This window comes from Sycon ciliatum, chromosome 10 (genome assembly GCF_964019385.1).
Source record: "Sycon ciliatum chromosome 10, ocSycCili1.1, whole genome shotgun sequence".
Lineage (NCBI taxonomy): Eukaryota > Metazoa > Porifera > Calcarea > Leucosolenida > Sycettidae > Sycon > Sycon ciliatum.
Window position 1 is genome coordinate 1,121,636 of NC_088652.1, and position 20,532 is coordinate 1,142,167.

The window sequence follows — 20,532 nt, forward strand, 5'->3', positions numbered from 1 at the left end:
CCATGCGTGAGTGCGAGTTCGTGTGCGTGCTGGGGGGGGGGGGGGGGGGAGGGGGGGGGGGGGGGTGGAGAGAGGGGAGCAATGGTGGTTTTCACTTTTCAGTATTGGCACTGGGGGATTATCATGCATCACGTCTCTATCTTCGGACCTCTTTGCCTTTGTATGCACTGCAGGCTGCTAATCAATCCGACGTCGTATTCCGCCTGACGGGTGGCACACCAACGCTACTCAGCGAAGGTTCTCTGCTGCAGATTGAACTATCCGACACCGATCTAAACGCTCTCAAGGCCACGCGTACTCTCATCGATCAGCAGCTGGCCCTCGCACCGTTCTACCTGCGACTGAGCTCACGCGCCCTGACCGACACTGCGTTCAACACGCTCGTTGAGATTCCTAACGGCAACACATTGCCGCTAGGCACGTTCGTCGTGGACATGACACGCCCAGCGCTGGACTCTTACATCCTGGACATGAACACCGGTTCCCTGCGACTCACGTGGAGCGAAACCGTGCAGTTTGCCAAGCTATCGCCCATCGGAATCGGCTTCCAGAACGTGGCAAACGCTACGGCTGCTGCGGCAGGTACACGCCAGCACTACACCCTGATCAGTGGAGTGCCGTCACAAGTTGATTCCGCCACCGGTACCGTCACACTGCTCCTGGTCGACCTGGACGAGCTGAAGCTGCGCGAGCAATTGGCCACGCTGTCGACTAACACCTATCTGTTTATTCCGCCCGGTGCCGTGGTAGACGCAGTGGGAAATACTAGTGTAGCAATCACCACCGACAATGCTCTGCAGGCTCTCGGTGTCGTGCCTGACATCAGCGCTCCGGAGCTGCTGACGTACGATCTCGACCTGGACAACAACTCGCTGAGCTTGACGTTCAGCGAGGCTGTGCTCGACGGCACCGTCAATGTCTCCAGTTTGATCCTGCTCAACGCTCGTGCTAACGCCACCGAGCAGTATCGCCTAGGCAACAGCAGCACTCGCGGTGCTCAGAACGGCCGCATTGTGGTGATCGATCTCACCGAGTACGACGCCAACGCCATTAAGGTACTGCCCGGTCTTGCCGCGTCCGCGCAAACAACCCACCTGTTCATGGGAGCGGAGTTTGTACGTGATATGGCCGATAACCGCGTGCGTGCAGAGGCTGCCCGTGATGTTCTCAACTACACCGGCGATAACACAACACCGCGTCCACGTGCGTTCACGCTCGACCTCAACTCCAGCACGTTGCTCATCAGCTTCGACGAACCCATTCTGGCCAGCAGTGTTCAACCGGATGCCCTTGTCATTGCCACATCCGCCGCTGCCTCGGCAAGTAGCGAACTCTACCGACTCACCACAAGCACAGCGAGACAGGCCGACTCCACTGTCGTCCGCATAGACATCAGCAACGCTGACCTCGATCAGATCAAGTTGAGAACGTTGCTTGCCACCAACACATCTAACGCAGTTCTCCGTGTCGAAGCCAGCGCTGTGACGGACATGGCTAACAACACTGTCGGTGCGACTGTGCTCCGTGCTCCCACGCTGATCAGCGATAGCCGTGCACCGCGACTCCTACAGTTCTTCGTGAACATGACCAGCGGTCAGCTGACTCTGGTGTTCACCGAAGCCGTCAATGCCTCCTCCATCTTGGTCGATCGTATCACCCTGCTCCGTCATGCCAACGCCACGGCAGCGGAGGGCAGATACACACTGCAACCTGGCATCTACGTCACCGGTGCTAATTCAGCTACGATCACTCTACAGCTGAGCCGTGATGACTTTGACACGTTGCAAGCTGAGCCGTCGCTGGTGACCAACATCAACGATTCGTACATCCTGCTCGATACGGCCGCCGTCCTGGATATGTCCGGCAATCCTAACCAACGTCTGTCTGCACAGCCGGCCGTCAAGGCCGAACTGTTCGGTTCAGACACGGTTACTCCCGTACTGCACACGTGGTCAATCAATGTTGATACTCGTCAACTGGTACTCAACTTCTCTGAAACGGTCAATGCCAGTTCGCTGCGCTTGTCCGAGCTCGTTCTTCAGAATCACGTGTCGAGCGCTACGGCATCCGAGAACAATCTAGTCGGTGTCTTCTCTCAACTGCCATCATCCCTGATCACCATCACGTTGAGTGAACGTAGTGTCAACGAACTTAAGGCCATCGAGGACCTCGTCAACACCGCCGCCACCAGCTACCTGTCCATACCGGGTTCGTTTGTCTCTGACATGAGCGGCAATCCTGTCATCGCCATTCCAAGCACAGGAGCGCTCAGAGCTGATCGTTACCAAGCTGACAGCGTGGCCCCGAATCTCCTGCACGCTGACATTGACCTCCATGACAATCTCCTCCGTTTGTTCTTCGACGAGGCGATTCGTCGTGTTTCCTTCGACCCGAGCAAGCTTGTCCTTTTCGCGCAGAACAGCAGCGATCCGAATGTAACATCATACACGCTACACAACAGCACCGCTATCGATGTCAACTTGACCGTGCTCGAGGTGCGACTCTCGCCGCACGATATCAACTCGTTGAACGCTCTGGACGTCTGCACAGGTTTGCTGGACTGCTTTGTCTCCATCCTGGACAACTTCGTCACAGACCATGCGCACAATCCTGTCAATAACATCACCGCTGATTCGGCCATCGCGGCACGATCGTTCGTGATCGATCGCCGTGCACCATCGCTGGTACAGTTTGCACAATTGGACAAGGACGCTGGAACTCTGACTTTAGAGTTCTCCGAAACCATGAACGCATCATCCGTTGTAGTCACCGATCTGACGTTGCAAAACTGGTTCACGGACACCAGCTCCATCGTCCTGAGCTCCTTGAAACTGACAGGCGGTGAGGTGCTGACAACGAACAACAAGCGAGTCACCATCAAGCTTCTCAACACCGACCTGAACCGCTTGAAGAACAGCACAGTGGTCTGCTTCATAGCGTCGAACTGCTTTGTGCGCTACCCCGCGACATTTGCAGTCGACGTTGCCAACAACAGCATCAATGCACTGGTGAACTCGGCTAGTCTAAACAACTACGAGTTTGCACAAGACTTCATTCCAGATACCACCGGCCCTACGTTGGTTTCGTTCAATTTCAGCATCGAAACTGGTCTGCTGGAGATGACGTTTGACGAGATAGTTGACGACCAACTCGTGCGACCATTCGGATTCACACTGCAGACGGAACCCAACGCCGATGCTAACTCAAGTTTCACTCTGACTAGCGCCAGCACTGTCGTGACACCGAGTCACTCCGATCGCATCGTCATCCAAGTGGGTGCCTCAGATATCATTGGCATCAAGGCCGAACTGATTGCGCTGACAGCCAATACAACATACCTGTCTGCCATCGGTACAGCCGTAATAGATTTGAACGGCAACAACTTACAGACTATCACCTCTGCACAAGCCAAACCTGTCACACAGTACGGCAGTGACCAGAGTCCACCGCAGCTGCAGCGCTTCGTCCAGTTCGACATGAACCGCGGCGCGATGCAACTGGAGTTCACGGAGCCGATTCCGCTCGACTCCGTCGTATTCACATCCGTGAGCCTTCACTCGGCTGGCGACGGTAGTGGCAGTAATGTCACATTGACCGGCGGCACAGTACAGTACACATCAACACAGCACACAACTATTGAAATCAGCATTCTCGACGAGGACCTTCGCCTCATGAAGCTCGACCCCAATCTGCTGATCAGCATGCTGACATCTCACGTTAGCTTGCTTGCCGGCACAGTCGAAGACGAGAGCCAGTTGACATCTATGGCAGTCCCGTCAACATCTGCACGCCGAGCTGATGCATACATCGCAGACAGCACCTTCCCGTCCCTATTGCGCTACAATCTGGACTTGGACAACGGACAGATCTCGATGACGTTCGACGACGTCATGGATTACACGTCGGTCAAGTTCAGCCGCATCACGGTGCGAGCAAGCAGCAACGCCACCGCTGACAACAGTATCGCAGAGCTGACCAACGGCACTGTGCTCTCGCGCAACGGCTACGAGGTTCGACTGCAAATGAGCCAGGTGGACCAGGACCGGATCAAGAGTCGTCCCCTGCTGGCCACAAGCAAGACATCTTCATACCTCTCCCTCACGGCAGAGGCAATGGCGGATGTAGCTAACCAGCACGTTCAAGAAGTGACCAGTAGACCGGTCACTAACTACACTGGAGATGTCACGTTACCTAGACTGGTTGACTTTGCCATCGACCTGCAAAGCGGTGTTCTGCAGCTGACGTTTGACGAGGTGATCCTCGCCAGTAACCTGGACCCGGCTCACTTGCACTTGCAGGATGCAGTGTCTATTGTGAACAGCACTCACTCGTACAACCTTACCGGCGGAGTGCGAAGACCAAACACCACCGCCCGTATTCTTACCCTGGAGCTGAGCCGTTTCGACTCGGACAACATCAAGCAGCTCACCAGTCTGGCAACGCACGCCAACAACACGTACATCTGGGTGTCGGACGGTTTGGTCGTTGATATGGCCAACAACTCGGTCAGTGCCACGTCAGCACTCGCCGCACTGAAGGCTCACGATTTCACGTTGGACAATGTCAGGCCGCAAGTCTCCTCCTTCACGCTGGACATCAACACAGGCGTGCTGGAGATACGCTTCAATGAGGCCATCAACATCAGCACCCTGAACATATCCACCATCACCATACAGAACGATCCTAATCGCGTTGCCGGTGGATTCGTTACGCTACGCGCTGGCAACTCGTCCACCCAGTATTCACGCACTACCTTCCAACCGCTCCCGGTTACCGAGGGAGACGACGTAGCGATCATCCATCTGCTCGTGGAGGATCTGAATGACCTGAAGGCAATCGAGACCCTGGCCACGGATACCAGCGACACGTACATCACCTTCGCTGAGAACATGGTCCGGGATATGTTCCGTAACGCCATCGCCGAGTCCTTCACGGGCTTAGCAGCTGACGATGTTACCGCTGACACGACCTCGCCATCACTTCTCAACTCAACTCTGGATATGAACACGGCTACGTTGACGCTGACGTTTGATGAGACGGTACAGACCGCGTCTTTCCTTGCCAACCTGCTCAACATGACTGCCCCAGGCGTGATGCAGTCCTTCTCCCCTAGCAACAGTACCGTCGTGCACGGCAACAGTCCCATCGTCACGATTCCGCTTAGCGTCCACGACGCAAACCGACTACGCTTGATCGAGGCTCTTGCCATCTCAGGCCCGTCCACTCGTCTCTCGTTCAACTATCAACTTGTCACCGACACTAGCCAGAACAATGTCACGGGCACAGTGGATATTCCTATTGGCTCCTTCATCCCAGATACTCGAGACCCGCAGGTGACCTGTTTTGACTTTGTCCTGGACAGCGCCAGCAACACCACTGTGCTTATCATCCAGTTCGACGAGGCCGTGCAAGCCTCCTCGGTCCGCCTGCCCTACTTCACTATCCAGAGTTCGAACAGCTCCATGGCGATCAGTGTTGCCCTGAGCAACGGCAGTGTGGTGCGCCAGCAGAACAGCGACAAGATCTGGATAACACTGTCGTACGAGGACAGCAACCGAATGCGAGCACTGCCAACACTGGCAGCCGACATCAACTCCACATTCCTGTCTGTACGCCGCGGTGCTGTGCTTGACATGCGTTCAAACATGCTTGTTGGCATTCCGCACACCGGTGCACTGCAAGCATGTCGCTTCGTCGCCGATAGCATTCCGCCGTACTTGATCGCGTTCGAGCTGCGCATGACCAATCGACGTCTGCCCCTGGTACTCACGCTGCGATTCAGCGAAACCGTCAACACCTCCACCCTGGACATCACCAAGTTCAGATTCCAAGCGGATGCGCAGACAACACCATCGGCAAACACCTCGCTCACGTTGACCAACGGAACGTTCACCATCGGTACGTACGAACACGAGTTCACCGTGATCGTTGACGACTCAGACCTCTCTGCCATCAAAGGTCTTGCACCGCTTCTGCAGAGCAATACCACATCGTACATCTACGTGATGCCCAGCGCAGTTCAAGACATGACGGGCAAGTGGTCGGTTGCTACGGCGCGCCCAATCAGAGTGTCCGTGTACACCGCTGACCTGTCCACGCCGGAGCTGCTGGAGTACACGCTGGATATGGATGAATCACGCCTCTACCTCACCTGGCACGAGACTGTGATTTCCTCCACGTTTGTCGTCAACCGCCTGTCAATTCAAGGTGCGGTCAATGACGACTCGTCCAGTTTTGCCCTGCAATCAGCGACAGCTTCGTCAATCACGGAGTCCATTGTGGTCGTGAATCTAACACTAGCTGAGATGAACGCTATCAAGCGTCAGCCTCTGCTTGCCGTATCGCAGAACACGACATTCCTCTCTCTGGTCAGTGGCTTGCTGCAAGACCAAGCCGACAATCCTAGCCAGTCGATATCAAACGTTGCCGCTCGTCGTGCCACTCGCTTCATTGCTGACACCACCGCGCCGCGTCTCCTCGCCTGGAACTTCACCACCGACACACAGCTGCTAGTACTGTCGTTCTCCGAGACGGTCAACAGCACAGCCTTGCTGCCTCAGTTCCTCACAATCACCAACTCCGCCTCGTCACCGACTGACCGATACCAGCTCACAGGAGGTGTGACAACGTCATCGTTCGGCACCGTCGTACAGCTACCGCTCACCGACTTCGACCTGAACGAGCTGAAGAAACGTACCACGCTGCTTACGGCAAACGGTACAAGCTTCCTGGCGGTCGATGCCCGCGCCATTTCCGACATGTTCGGCAATCGTGTCGTACCATATGCCGATATTTCGGCTCTGCCGGCAACTAGCATTGATGTGGACCGTGTGCAACCAACCCTGACCGACTGGAGTTTGGACTTGAACAACGGGGAGCTTGAGCTGACCTTTGACGAAACCGTCAACGTCACCTCGCTGCAAGTTGGCGAGATCAGCTTGCAAGCGGGACCTGGAAATGACACTTTATCCTACTCGCTCACCGACAGCAGGAGTGCTGATGCCAGTCAGCCTCTCGTTACCGTTAAACTGTCCGCAACGGACTTGAATGCAGTTAAGCGACTGGATCTGTGTCGCTCGCGAGCCGACTGCTATCTATCTCTGACATCTGCAACTGTTCAGGATATGGTTGCACTGCCGATTGCCCTGCGTTCTGGTGTTGCGATCAGAAACTTCACTGAGGACACTAGCGCACCGCGTCTCAGCTCGTTCGTGGAGTTCAATCTCGTACGCGACACCATTACACTCCGCTTCAACGAGGTTGTGGACGTGTCGACGTTTGATCCGCGCTCCATCACGCTACAGACGTTCTTCGCCTCGCCACTCAGTCGGCGCACACTGACAGGCGGTATCGTCAGCGGCAACGACAGCACCACCGTTACCATAGCGCTAGCCTCGGCCGACGTGGAGTTCATCAAGTCGCAGCCATATCTGTGCTCGCGTCGTGGTACATGCTATATCACGCTCAACTCAACACTCGTCATGGACCTCAATAACAACACCGTTGACACGGTAATGGATGGATCCCCTGGTTTCGTTGTGGATGCGTTCACCGTCGACGAGGAGCCACCAAGACTTACGTCGTTCACGCTCAACGTCGCCGAATCTCAACTTGCGCTGACGTTCAACGAACCCGTACGCCGCAGCTCTCTGCAAGTAACCGGTGTCACACTGCTGTCGGAGCCGAGTTCCACTCTCAGTCACTCGCTTACCCTGCCATCCGCAACTTTCAGTGCCGACGGTCCAGTAATGAACATCACACTATCACCAGCCGATCTGCAAAGCTTGAAGGAGCGCGACATCGGCTCCAATCGCAATCAGACCTACATCGCGGTAACGTCCGCCGTCGTCACCGACATGGCATTCGTTGCACGTCCGCTGGTCGAGATTCTCCCGGAGAACGCCACGCAAGCTGCTCGCGTGTGGCTGGACACATCCGCACCTGGACTCCAATCCATCTCGTTTAGTCTCACAACCGATCGTCTCACGCTGGTGTTGACTGAGCCCGTACGCAAGACGTCACTCAACGCCAGCTACATTACTCTGCATTCCAGCAATGTCTCGGCTCCGGCCGGTGAGCGAGTGGTACTCTCTGGTGGCACGATATCCTCCACCAGTACCGATGCCAGCCTCCCCGGTGCATCCAGCCTCACCATCGAGCTGCTGCCTGCCGACATTGAGCTCATCAAACTGCAGCGCTCACTTGCTACCAACGCCGACAATGTCTTCTTCACTGCACAGCCTGCTCTCGTTGAAGACATGGCTGGTAACGAGTTGCCCGCCATCAGTGCAATGTCTGTGCGCTCGTTTACAAGCGACTCGCTCCGCGCATCGCTGCTCTCGTTTGCACTGGACATGAATGTTGGACAGCTGAACCTGACGTTCTCCGACGTCATGCGAAGCGACTCGTTCGACGCCAGTGCCCTGACCGTCCAGAGTGCGGTGACAGCCATTGCACCACGCCAGTACACTCTCTCGCCAGCAGGTTCTGTAATCACAAGCGGGGACGGAGGTTACACGTTTGTCGTGTCTCTGGCCTCGGCCGACTTCTTCAACATCAAGTCCATTGTAGGCCTGGCCAGCGATCAGAACTCAACCTATCTTGTCATGCAAGCATCTGCAGCTAATGATCACGCTGACGTTGATGTTCTGGCCATTACCAACGGCCAAGCCCAGCGTGCGGCGCGCTACGTACCGGACTACGAACGTCCACTGCTGCTTGGCTGGACCTTTGACCTGAACACCGGTGAGGTGGCATTGAACTTCTCCGATACCGTCAGCCCATCGGCTGTGAACCAGAGTGAAGTATTCCTGCAAGGATCCGCACGATTAAGCTCAACCAGTGCAGCTAATGCCACCGTCATCTCATCGAGCATTCGCATTGCTGGCGCTAACGTTCTCCAACGCAGCGACAAGACAGTCATCATCCTGAGCCTGTCGCGTGCTCAGCAGAACTTCATCAAGACTAACCGCACCCTCTGCACAGGACTTCTGAACTGCTATGTCTCCCTTAGCAACAGAACAGCACACGACATAGCCGGCAATCCTGTCATTGGTATCAACGAACAGAATGCTAGAGGCGTCCTGGGCTTCACCAACGATACTCTGGCACCGTCTCTTCTGTCTTGGAACTTGGACCTGAACGCGTCGACCATCCTTCTGAGCTTCAGCGAAACTGTTGATGTGCTAACGCTTCTGCCGTCCGCCATCACAATCCAGAATGTTGCCAACAGCACTGGTGTGCAGGGCGTGGAGTCTCACCGCCTCACCTCGCTTGTACCACTCACACCGAACGGAGACAGCGTGACCTTCCGCCTATCCGCCGCCGATTTCAACAACCTGAAGGCACTGCCCAACACGGCCACGACAAGGCACAACTCGTACATCACACTGGATTCCACCGTCATCCGCGATATGTCCTCGAACCCTACGGCTGCCTTGGCAACCGAGGGGGCGAAGCGCGTGGCCATCCATCGTGCTGACCGCGTCCAGCCTACGCTGACGTCGTTTGACCTTGACTTGGACAACGGCGATCTCATCATGACATTCTCCGAAACCATGGACTCCGACGCGATGATCTTCAGCCAGCTGGTGATCCAGAGTACAAACGATTCGACCACTTCCGGTACTCTACGTTTGCAGATGAACGGTGGGGTAGCCACACGCAATCTGTCGATTGTGACTGTCGCTCTTCTCGCTGATGATTTCTTCGAGCTACAGCGTCGTCCACTGCTGGCAACCACGGCAAACAACACATTCCTGGTGGTACCAGCAACGGCAATCAACGACACTTCCAACAACGCCCTCGTGCCGGTGTTTGCCGGTGACGCACGCCGTGTTTCCAACATCATCCCGGATCAGACTGCGCCACAGCTGACACAGGTTGCGTTCAACGCCAGCCAGGCATTCTTCACGTTTACGTTCTCCGAAGCCGTCCGGGCCGCGTCGTTCGACCCCCGGCGTGTGACCATCCAGAGTACGGCCGGTAATGCATCATCAGCTGAGCGTACACTCCAAGGACCAAGCACAGTTCTTGGACAGGATAGTCACATCTTGCTTGTCAAACTTGGCGTAGAGGATCGCGATGCTATCGCCTCCAACACCAGCCTGGCTACGTCGCAGAACACTACTTTCATCCAGTTGAGCGATGGTGCTTTTGCCGACATGTTTGGAACGCCTATCAACGCCGTCACTCGACGTGTTGATTCTTTCCAACAGGACCTGGTTGCACCCATTCTCCTCCACTTCAACCTCACCTTGAACGACGGACGCTTGACCTTCGTGTTTGACGAGACCATGAACGCCACCAGTTTGAACGTGTCTGCAATTACGCTGCACAATGCGCCCAACGCATCGCTTTCCACGGAAACACTCACTCTGTCAAACTCCAGCAGTGTTGTGTCCATGTCCGCCTCTACCGTTATCGTACAACTCTCCACCACCGAACTCAATAAGCTGAAGAGCCTCACCCAACTCGGCGTCAGCTCAGCGAGCACGTTTGTCACCCTCCCGGCCGCCACTGTCTTCGACATGTATGCCAACGCTCTGCCGTCTCTGAGCGGCTTTGGAGCGCGCTCAGTTGTTGCCGATAGCATTTCTCCGCGCCTGGACGCGTTCAAGTTCGACCTGGCCAATCAGACTCTGCTCTTGACGTTTAGCGAGTCTGTCAACGTCTCCACGTTCAAACTCGAAGAGCTCTCCATCGTTTCGGGTAGCGGTGTATCTGCCTCACAGGTCACCCTGTCCAGTGGAGCATCAGTGCAACTGTCCGATACCGTCATTCATCTATGGCCGTCGAACAGTGACTTCAATCGCATCAAGGCACTGCGCACACTGGCCACTAGTCAGGACACTACGTACATAACGATGACCAACAGTACCGTGCAGGACACATCGAAGAATCCCGTCGAGGCACGCTCCGGCGTAACGGCACTTAAGACCAGCGTCTACGTCAACGACACCATCGATCCCGTCCTGGAGTCGTTTGACTTTGACATGGACGGCAGCGGTGTCCTGACACTGTCATTCTCCGAGACCGTTGACCCTGCCACTCTTGGTGCCGTGTCGTTCAGCCAGTCATCCAGCGGTGCAATGCCAACGTTCACGCTGTCAGGCGGTGTGTACTCACTCGTACCCACGCCTGTTCTCAACATCTCACTCACCGCGGCGGACCTCAACGAACTGAAACGTCTGGAGATCTGCCTGACCAACAGTACGTGTAACCTCTACTCCGACCCCAGCAACCATCTTGTTCTGGATATGGCCAGGAACGCCATCGCACTCATACCACAAGCTGAACCTCTGCCGGCTACCGGTTTCATACAGGACACAACGCCACCAGAGCTTGTTCAGTTTGTCTCCTTCGACTTCAACGAGCTCACGTTCTCGCTGAGTTTCAGCGAAACCGTGCGCGCTGATAGCCTTGTGGCCGCGGGCCTGCGCTTTGCCTCCAGGTTTGACACGCTGAGCGGCGTTCGACTGCTCGGCGGCTCTGCACTCTCCGCAGACAACCAGACGCTGCGAGTGCGTATGCTCGGGTCCGACGTTCACCGCATCAATCTGGACACGAGCACGCCGGTACTCTGCGGCGCAAACGTCAACTGCTTTGCCCGCTTGCTGAGCGGATTCGTGCAGGACATGTCCGGTAACAACAACACGCTCGTCGACAGTCAAGGCCCATCCAGCAGCCAGCACACGCCAACTCAGTTCTTTGTGGACACAGTCGGCCCGATCGTGTCGGCCTTCGACCTGGACATGAACACCAATGTTCTGAAGCTGATCTTCAACGAGGTGATAGCTATGCAGTCGTTGCGTCTCGAAGCTCTGACATTGCTCGATAACGGCAACTCCACGACAAGTCTTGCCATCACGGGAGGCTCTCTCATCAACGACCGCAACCAGGACAGCCTGGAGGCCAGCTTCAGCCTTGCTGCAGCTGACCTTCTGACCCTGAAGGCTAACTTTGAGCTGGCAGCCGACGACAACACAACGTGGCTTGTACACTCCTCTACTCTAGCACAGGATGCCATCAGCTCCAACCCAGCACAACCTCGCCAAGACTCCGTCAACGCTCTCAACGTCCGCACGTACACGCCTGACCGAACAGTCCCCGTAGTGGAGCGGTTCTCTCTTTTCGACCTGTCGGCACGTGAGATACGGCTTGTCTTCTCGGAGGCCGTCGATCTGAGCTCGTTCCGACCGTGGATGATCTCGCTGGTGAATGAAAGCAGCGCGACACCGCGTGCCCGACACACGTTGGGCAATGACTCCACCATTGCGTACGACACAACGGACGCCAGCCGACGAACAGCCATCATCAGCTTGTCGGCACTGGATCTCCTGGGCGCCAAGGAAACCGAGGGACTGGCAAAGACTGCGGGCACCACCTTCCTGCAAGTGGACAGCGGCGGTATTGACGATGCGTCCGGCAATGCGGTCAACACCACCGCGTTGCCTCTGGCACTGAGTGTGAGGGACTACGTCCGAGATCTGGTTGCCGCGTCGCTACTCGCCTACTCCCTGGATATGAACACGGGCGTCATGAACTTGACGTTCGACGACGTTGTTCAGAGCGGCTCGTTCCAACCCACGGCCCTCACTCTCCGCAACACACGTACCGGAGTGCCGTCTGCATCGTACACATTCACCACCGGCGGAACTCAGTCCGCCAATGGCTACGAGATCCAGTTTGACATCTCCGACACCGACCTGAACGCGCTGAAGAAGTTGCCCGCGCTTGCGGTCGACGCCAACACTACGTACTTGGTTGCAACCGCTGAGGTCATCAGTGATTCGAACGGCATCGGTCCAATTGCAACGACCACACCACTCTTGACCAGTGCCTACACCAAGGATACCACCGATCCAGAGCTGGTGAGCTTCATGGCTAATCTGCACCTCGGCTACCTCAGCCTGCTGTTCAGTGAAGCTGTCAACCTAACCAGCTTCAACCCGCGTGACATTGTCATCCAGTCGCACCAGAACTCCACGGCAGCGTCAGTGTCTGGCCTGCAGCAATATCGATTGATGGACGGCTTGTTGATTCCCAACCGTACCGACATCTCCACGCTGGTCTACTTCAGTCTGGCCGATCTCAACTCTATCAAAGAGCTAGCTGGTACGTAATTGTTACGGTGTATGGTGTGTTGTACTCATTCAGCAACTTTGAAATAGGGTTTAGTCTCTTGTAATTGTATGGTTTTGCTTGTATGTGCTGTTGGGGGGGGGGGGGGGGGGGGGCTTGTGCTTGTGTGCCTGGGTGCCCGAGTGCCTGTGGATATGTATATTTGTATTGTCGTACACTTGTGTGTGCATATGTATATTTGTGTTGTCGTACACTTGTGTGTGCATATGTTTGCGCTGACTCACTCCCTGACTCTGTGCGTCTGTGTGTTGTTATCCGTGTATTGACGTGCATTGCAGGATTACTCACAGCAAACGAGACGACGTACATCTCCTTCCCGCCATCACTGGTCGCCGACATGAGCGGCAACGCCATCATTGCCGTTGCCCCCGACGACGCCCGTCGAGCCATACAGCATTCACCGGACCTGGTCGCGCCCGTCATCCGTTCCTTCAGCCTGGATCTGAACCGCGGACACCTGCAGATCTCTTTCAGCGAGAGCGTTAACGTCACGTCGTTCAACACGACACGTATCATCCTGCAGGGTCGCAACTCTGTCCCTTCGGCTTCCACGTCTCTCTTTTACCAACTCACAGGCGGAGTAGCTTTGCGTAATGATTCCAACTCCTCGCAGGGCGATGCCGTCGTCAACATCATCCTGAGTGACGATGATCTCAACTCCATCAAGGCTCTACCCGACGTAGCCTCACAGAGTGCAAACACCTATCTGTCCTTGCTTCAGGGCGCCATTCTGGATATGAACCAGAACGAGCTGGCCGCAATCCCACTCACCACGGGCGTAGCTGGAGTCGTCAGCTCACCCGACGTCGGTAAGCCGCGTCTCGTCAACTTCACGGCCGACGTCAGTGCCGAGACTCTGCTACTCGTGTTCAGCGAGAGTGTGCGCACTTCCACGCTGGACACCAGTGCTATTCAGCTGCGAAACGGCCGTGCAAACGCCACCTGGCTCATGAACCTGACTGGTGGCGTCAGCACATCGCCATTCGGTACTCACATCTTGATCCAGCTGTCGCGCCAGGATGCGGACAACTTGAAGACCATCGAGGATCTGTTCACAAACGCGTCGAACACCTACATCGCGTTCACCAGTACTCTGATCAGCGATATGGCCAATAACACGGTGACCGCGGTCTCGGCCGCTCAAGCATGGCGAGCTTCCGCTGTTACCGTGGATACCCAGCGACCGTCACTCACCTGCTTCGATCTCGACCTCACTGCCAACACGCTAGCGCTGTCTTTCAGCGAGAGTGTGCGTGCAAGTAGTCTGAACGTCTCGCACGCCGTTGTTCAATCTGCCCAGCTGAGTGCGCTGCAGCAGGTACGCCTATCAACAAGCGTCGGCTCGACGACAAACGGACCACGTCTTCTCGTCCAGCTGTCCGCTAACGACTACAATGCGCTGCGTTTCCGCACTTCACTAGCCACTAGTGACTTGAACACTTACATCAGCTTCACCGCGGGTCTGATTACGGACATGGCCGGGAACGAGGTGAATGACATCGTTGCCACTAACGGCACTCGGGTCTGCACGTACACTAACGACACGTCCAGTCCACGTCTGCTTGGCTTCGACCTACGTATGACCAACGGTCGCTTGCCACTTATTGTCGTGCTTCACTTCGACGAAGTCGTCAATGTCACCACCCTGGAACCCAGCGGTATAACTCTTCACATCGATAACAACTCCACCCTGGATCGTACAAATCATACGCTAACCAACGGTACCATTTTGACAACTCTCAATTCTGCCACAGTGCAAATTGCCGTTACCAACGATGACCTGAACTCGATCAAGGCGCTCGCTCCGATGCTACAGAACTCGTCACTGTCCTATGCTTCTATTGCAGCCAGCTCCGTAAGAGACATGGTTGATCTTGCTAACATGGCTTCTGACATTCTTCCAGTCGATATTCACACAGCTGATCTTAGCACACCAACGCTGATTGGCTTCTCGCTGGATCTCGATGCAGACTGGCTGATCCTGAACTTCTCGGAGCCTGTCATTCCGAGCACGGTCAATGTAGACTTCATCACGCTGCAGAGCGAGGCAGACCAGACCTCATCCACCGCACAGCACTTCACCTTGACCACATCAAGCCGTGTTGCCAACGCCGATATCACCACGGAAACCAGCACGATCTACGTCAACCTGTCGCTCGCAGACAGCAACAACATCAAGCGACGCGAGTTGCTCGCTTCCGAGCAGAACTCCACGTTTGTAGCCGTTGCACGCAACTTGGCCGAAGATCCTGCAAACAATCCGTCCGGAGTAATTCCTGAAACTGACGCTCTCAGCACCAGCGGGTACACCACTGATACCTCAAAGCCCGTGCTGCAATCGTTCGACGTCAACCTCGACACGCGCATCATTACACTGAGATTCTCCGAGTCGGTCAACACGTCCTCTCTAGACACCACTGCGATCACGCTGCAAAACGCTCGCTTCGGTGCCACAGAATCACACGTCTTCGCTCAGGGCTTGACAATCTCACCATTTGGCCCGACCGTCGAACTGATCATCAACCGCACGGACAAGAACGCCATCAAGCAGTTTGAGGACCTGTTCACGGACGTCAACAACACGTACATCTCCGTCACCGAGCGTGCCATCGCCGACATGGCTGGTAACCAGCTTGTGGCAATACCAACGCAGAACGGTCTCAAAGTGACAGTGTACGAGAAGGATGTTACGCCGCCGTATCTTGTTGACTGGGACATCGACCTCGACACCGGCGTACTGTCACTGGAATTCGACGAGACGGTCAATGTTACCTCTCTGCTCACCACCGCCATTGCCCTGCAGAACGCTGCAAGCAATGCCAGCATCACTTACAGTCTCCGCAATGCTAGCACGGCCGACACCAGCCGAGCCCTGCTGCGTGTTAACCTACCACCACACGACCTCGACGAGATCAAGCGCCTGCGCTTGTGCGTTGCGTCCGAAGCAACGTGCTACCTGTCCCTCAACGCTCTGCTCGTGTCGGACATGGTCGGTTTGCCCGTCGTAGCAATCTCATCTGATGTTGCCCGTCGCGTGCGCACTCGCAGACCTGATGCCACACCACCGCAGCTGATTGAGTTTGTGGAGTTCAACCTCATCACCAACACGCTGACGCTCAGCTTTGACGAGACGATCTCCGTCGTCAACCTTCGAATCCCCGGACAGCTGAGACTGCAGAGTTTCTTCGAGGCTCCGCTGTTGGCAACGCACACTCTCGCTGCCGGCTCGGCGCTGACTGGTGACAATACGACATTGGAAGTGCTGTTGGCTGGTGCCGATCTCATTGCTATTAAGTCTCTCGGCAGACTGTGCACACGCCGCGATAACTGCTACCTCACAGCCAAGTCAGATCTGATCACAGACGTCACCAACATCCCCATGACACCCGTAGTGGATGCTGCGCCGGGACGAATTGTCACACGCTTCGTCGAGGACGACAGCTCGCCGAGTCTCGTCTCCTTCGACCTGGACCTGGAGAGTGGCACGATGCTGCTGCGTTTCGACGAGGCAGTGCGTGCCGCATCGCTCAACCCAGCTGCCATTCTGCTTCAGCTTGGTGCTAACGACACAACACTATATCATCGCTTGACAGGAGGAACAACGACCAGCCTTGACGGACCCAACATTCTGTTTCGTCTGCAGCCCGCAGACATCGCTAGCCTGAAGAGTCTAGACCTGGCCACATCATCCGCTCGTGCCTACATCTCCGTCACGGACCTGTTAGTGACGGACATGGCATTCACACCGAATCGTGTCAACGTCATTCCCACTGACCAGGCGCTGAACGTGACTGGTTACACACCGGACACCAGCGCTCCTGTTCTCTCCTCGTTCTCTCTCGACCAAGATGCCGACACGCTGCACTTGACGTTCGACGAGCCCGTACGTGTCCGCCTTGCCCGGCCGACAGGCATCACACTGCTGTCCGGTACCGCACTCTCCCCAGCAGCATCCATGACCCTGATTGGTGGTGATGTCAGTACATCGAATGCATCCAACTCTGGCTCGTCCATTGTCAGTGTCCGGCTTCGTCCCGTCGATCTCGTTACGTTGAAGCTGAATGCATCCCTCGGCACTGACACCAACAACACACACGTGACCCTTGCTGCGTCATCTTTCACCGACATGGCAGGCACTGGTATCGCGTCGACAATTGCCGCTCCCAAGGCTGCCACATCCGTCACCCTGGACACCAGCGCACCGCGTCTGCTCAGCTTCATGTTCAGCGAGGACGTTGGCCAGCTGAACCTCACCTTCGACGACGTCGTACGCGCCGAAACCTTCGACGCGCGCGGCCTCATCCTGCAGGACGCCATGACGTCATCTTCGCCGCTGAAGCGATTCATTATGACGTCATCTAGCATCAGCACCAGCCCCAGTGGCTACAGCATCACAGTTCAGTTGAGTGATCAGGATCGGTTTGACTTGCAGCAGGTCGAGGGCGTCGCCACCAACGAGAACAACACATACTTGGCGTTGCGTGCACGTACCATTGACGACCACCGCTACACCGACGTCATAGCGACCACCGACGGAGCAGCGCTCAAAGCCAGCGCCTTCGTCGAGGACGACCGTCGACCCGAACTGGTCAGCTTTGATTTTGACGTCGACTCGGGTATGTTGCATCTTCACTTCTCCGACAACGTACGCACCTCCACGTTCAACGTCACACAGATAACTCTGCAGCAGGAACGCACACGCCTCCTGCCCACAGATGTCACGCTTTCGGGCGCTCAGACCGTCCTCAGATCCACCAACGGCACAACTCTGAGCGTGACCTTGCTCGGCAGCGATCTCAACACTATCAAGAACGATACCATGTTCGGTATCAGCAACAACACTGTCTATGTGTCGCTCACCGAGCAAACAATCGCGGACATGGCGAACAACCTGCTGCTGCCAATCAGCGCAAGCACCGCCAAACCCGTGCAGACGTTCACTGCGGACACCACACAACCCTCTCTGGTCAGCTGGACTCTCGACATGGACTCACTGACGCTAACGCTCACCTGGTCCGAAGTGATCGACGCCAGCACCATCATACCGGCCGAGTTTGCCGTTCAGGGCTTCGCCAATCGCACACGGCACACGCAGTCGTACCGCCAACTGACCAATCAGAGTACAGCATCTCAGATTGATGACACCGTCATCCAGCTCTATCTGGGTGTGGACGACGAAAACGCTATCAAACTGCTTCTGGACACCGCGACTAGCGACGAAGACGCATACCTCGTCTTCAGCGACAAGGCATTGCTGGACAAGAACCGACGGCCATCGCAGGCCATCTCACCGCAAACCGGTCACCTGGTTGCACGCCATGGCTTTGCTGCCGACACAACCTCACCATCACTCGTCGGCTTCTCGTTCAACCGTAACCTTGGAAACCTGTCGCTGACGTTCTCCGAAGTTCTGCTCCTGCAGTCATTCAACTTGACAGAGATTGTGGTGCAGGACAACGTGACCTTGAACCCAGCCGTCAGCCGCACTCTGACAGGTGGAGTTGCATCCGGTCCGCGCGGTGTCACTCCAATCTATGACATTGCGCTCAGCATCGAGGATCAGAACGCCATCAAGCGTATCGACGACCTGGCAATCAACCGCAACAACACGTATCTGTCGTTCGGTGCACGCACTGTCGTCGATCGCAATCACAACCCTGTCATTGCTGTGCCGTCCAACAATGCCACACAGGTGTCCGCCGTTACTCCAGACATCACCCGTCCAGTCCTCTCAGCATTCCAACTTGACATGGACGCTGGTATCTTTCACATCACCTTCGACGAAGTCGTACAACCTCGTACCCTGCAGACGCCGCAACTCATCCTTCAGAGCTCCGCCGCGTCCGGTGGTGGCGAGTCTGTTACCTTGACATCAGGCAGTACGGTACGCATCGTGAACGACGTGAGCATGGTGGTGGACTTGTCGTTTGGCGACTTGAACAATATCAAGCTGGCACGTGGCCTGTGCACTCGACACGCCGACTGTCATCTCAACCTGACGTTCGACGCGGTGCGAGACATGAGCGACAACTCCATCCTTGCATCCGCAATGGCCGTGCAAACATTCAACCTCACCGCCGACACAACACGCCCGCATCTGGTCAGCTACAACATCAGCCTCGACACGGAGACGCTGCACCTGGAGTTCAGCGAGGCAGTCGATGCTCTGACACTTAACATCTGGCAGATTGCGCTGCAGAATCGCAACGACACAACAGGCACTGGGTTCAGCGCTCCGCTAGAGCAGTTCTCACTGACAAACAACTCTCGGGTGGTAACTGCGAGTGGCTATCTGATCGACATTCGTCTTGGCTTCAATGACCTGAATGCCATCAAGGACTTGCGTAACATGGCCAGTACGGCACTGGACACTTACTTGCGTTTCTCTCACCTGTTCATCTCGGACTTGAGTGATAACATTGTCATTGGTATACCCTCTACTGATGGCCGTGGTGTGAGTGAGTACTTCCGTGATGCCACCGACCCCGGTCTGGAACAGTTTGACTTTGATCTGGACCGTGGCACGCTAGCCCTGCGTTTCAACGAGACCGTTGACCTGGCCAGTGTGGATGTGACTGCCATCACGCTACACAGCTCCTCGCCTGCTGGCCAGGAGAACTTCACGCTGACAGGCGGCAGTGTTGCAACACGACCCACGCTGACCACCGTCAACATCACACTGTCCCTGCACGACTCCAACCGTATTAAGGAGCTCGATCGCCTGTGCGTCGCCAACACATCGACGTGTTTCGTCTCTCTGTCCGCCATTGCTATCCGTGACACAGCAGGCAATAACGTAACAGCTGTGCTGGCCTCGAGCCCACTTGCTGTCAATAACTATACACAGGATCGTGTTCGCCCTGTGCTGGAGTCGTTCGACCTCGACCTCGACCTGCAGGAGATCACATTCCGCTTCAGCGAGACGGTTCGAGCGTCGACGCTCCAGATCACAGACGTCACTCTGTACAGCAACGACACAATGCCTGCGGATATCACGCACCGCTTTGCTGCCGGTCTCACCCTGTCTGCCGACAGTGCAAACGTCACCGTGCGCCTGGGCCGCGCAGACTTTGATGACATCACGCGCAAGCAGCTCTGCCGCGGAACTCACAACTGCTTCCTGTCGCACACGACCTCGTTCGTCGACGACATGAACTTCAACGACGTCATCGGAACGCCGACGAGCGCCGTTCTGCCTCTGAGTGGCTTCACAGTGGACAGTCAGAATCCCGTGATGGTGAACTTCACTCACTTCGACCTGGATGAAGGTATCTTGCAACTGGAGTTCAATGAAACTGTGCGTGCTTCGACCGTGACCATCCCTGCGCTGACTCTCCAATCCTACGTTAATCCGAATCAGGTATGGTACTTGCTTAGAATCTGGAAAGT

At 55.9% G+C, this 20,532-nt stretch overlaps 1 protein-coding gene across 1 annotated transcript in view; it reads left to right on the plus strand.

The window, feature by feature from the left end:
• Positions 1 to 20,532, plus strand: part of LOC135825719 (uncharacterized) — a gene marked incomplete in the record, with an annotated part of 167,999 nt that overhangs the window by 132,302 nt on the left and 15,165 nt on the right. Inside the window, 2 exon segments of the mRNA XM_065338340.1 lie at positions 174 to 13,116; positions 13,422 to 20,503. Of these exon segments, the coding sequence (XP_065194412.1) occupies positions 174 to 13,116; positions 13,422 to 20,503 (20,025 nt within the window).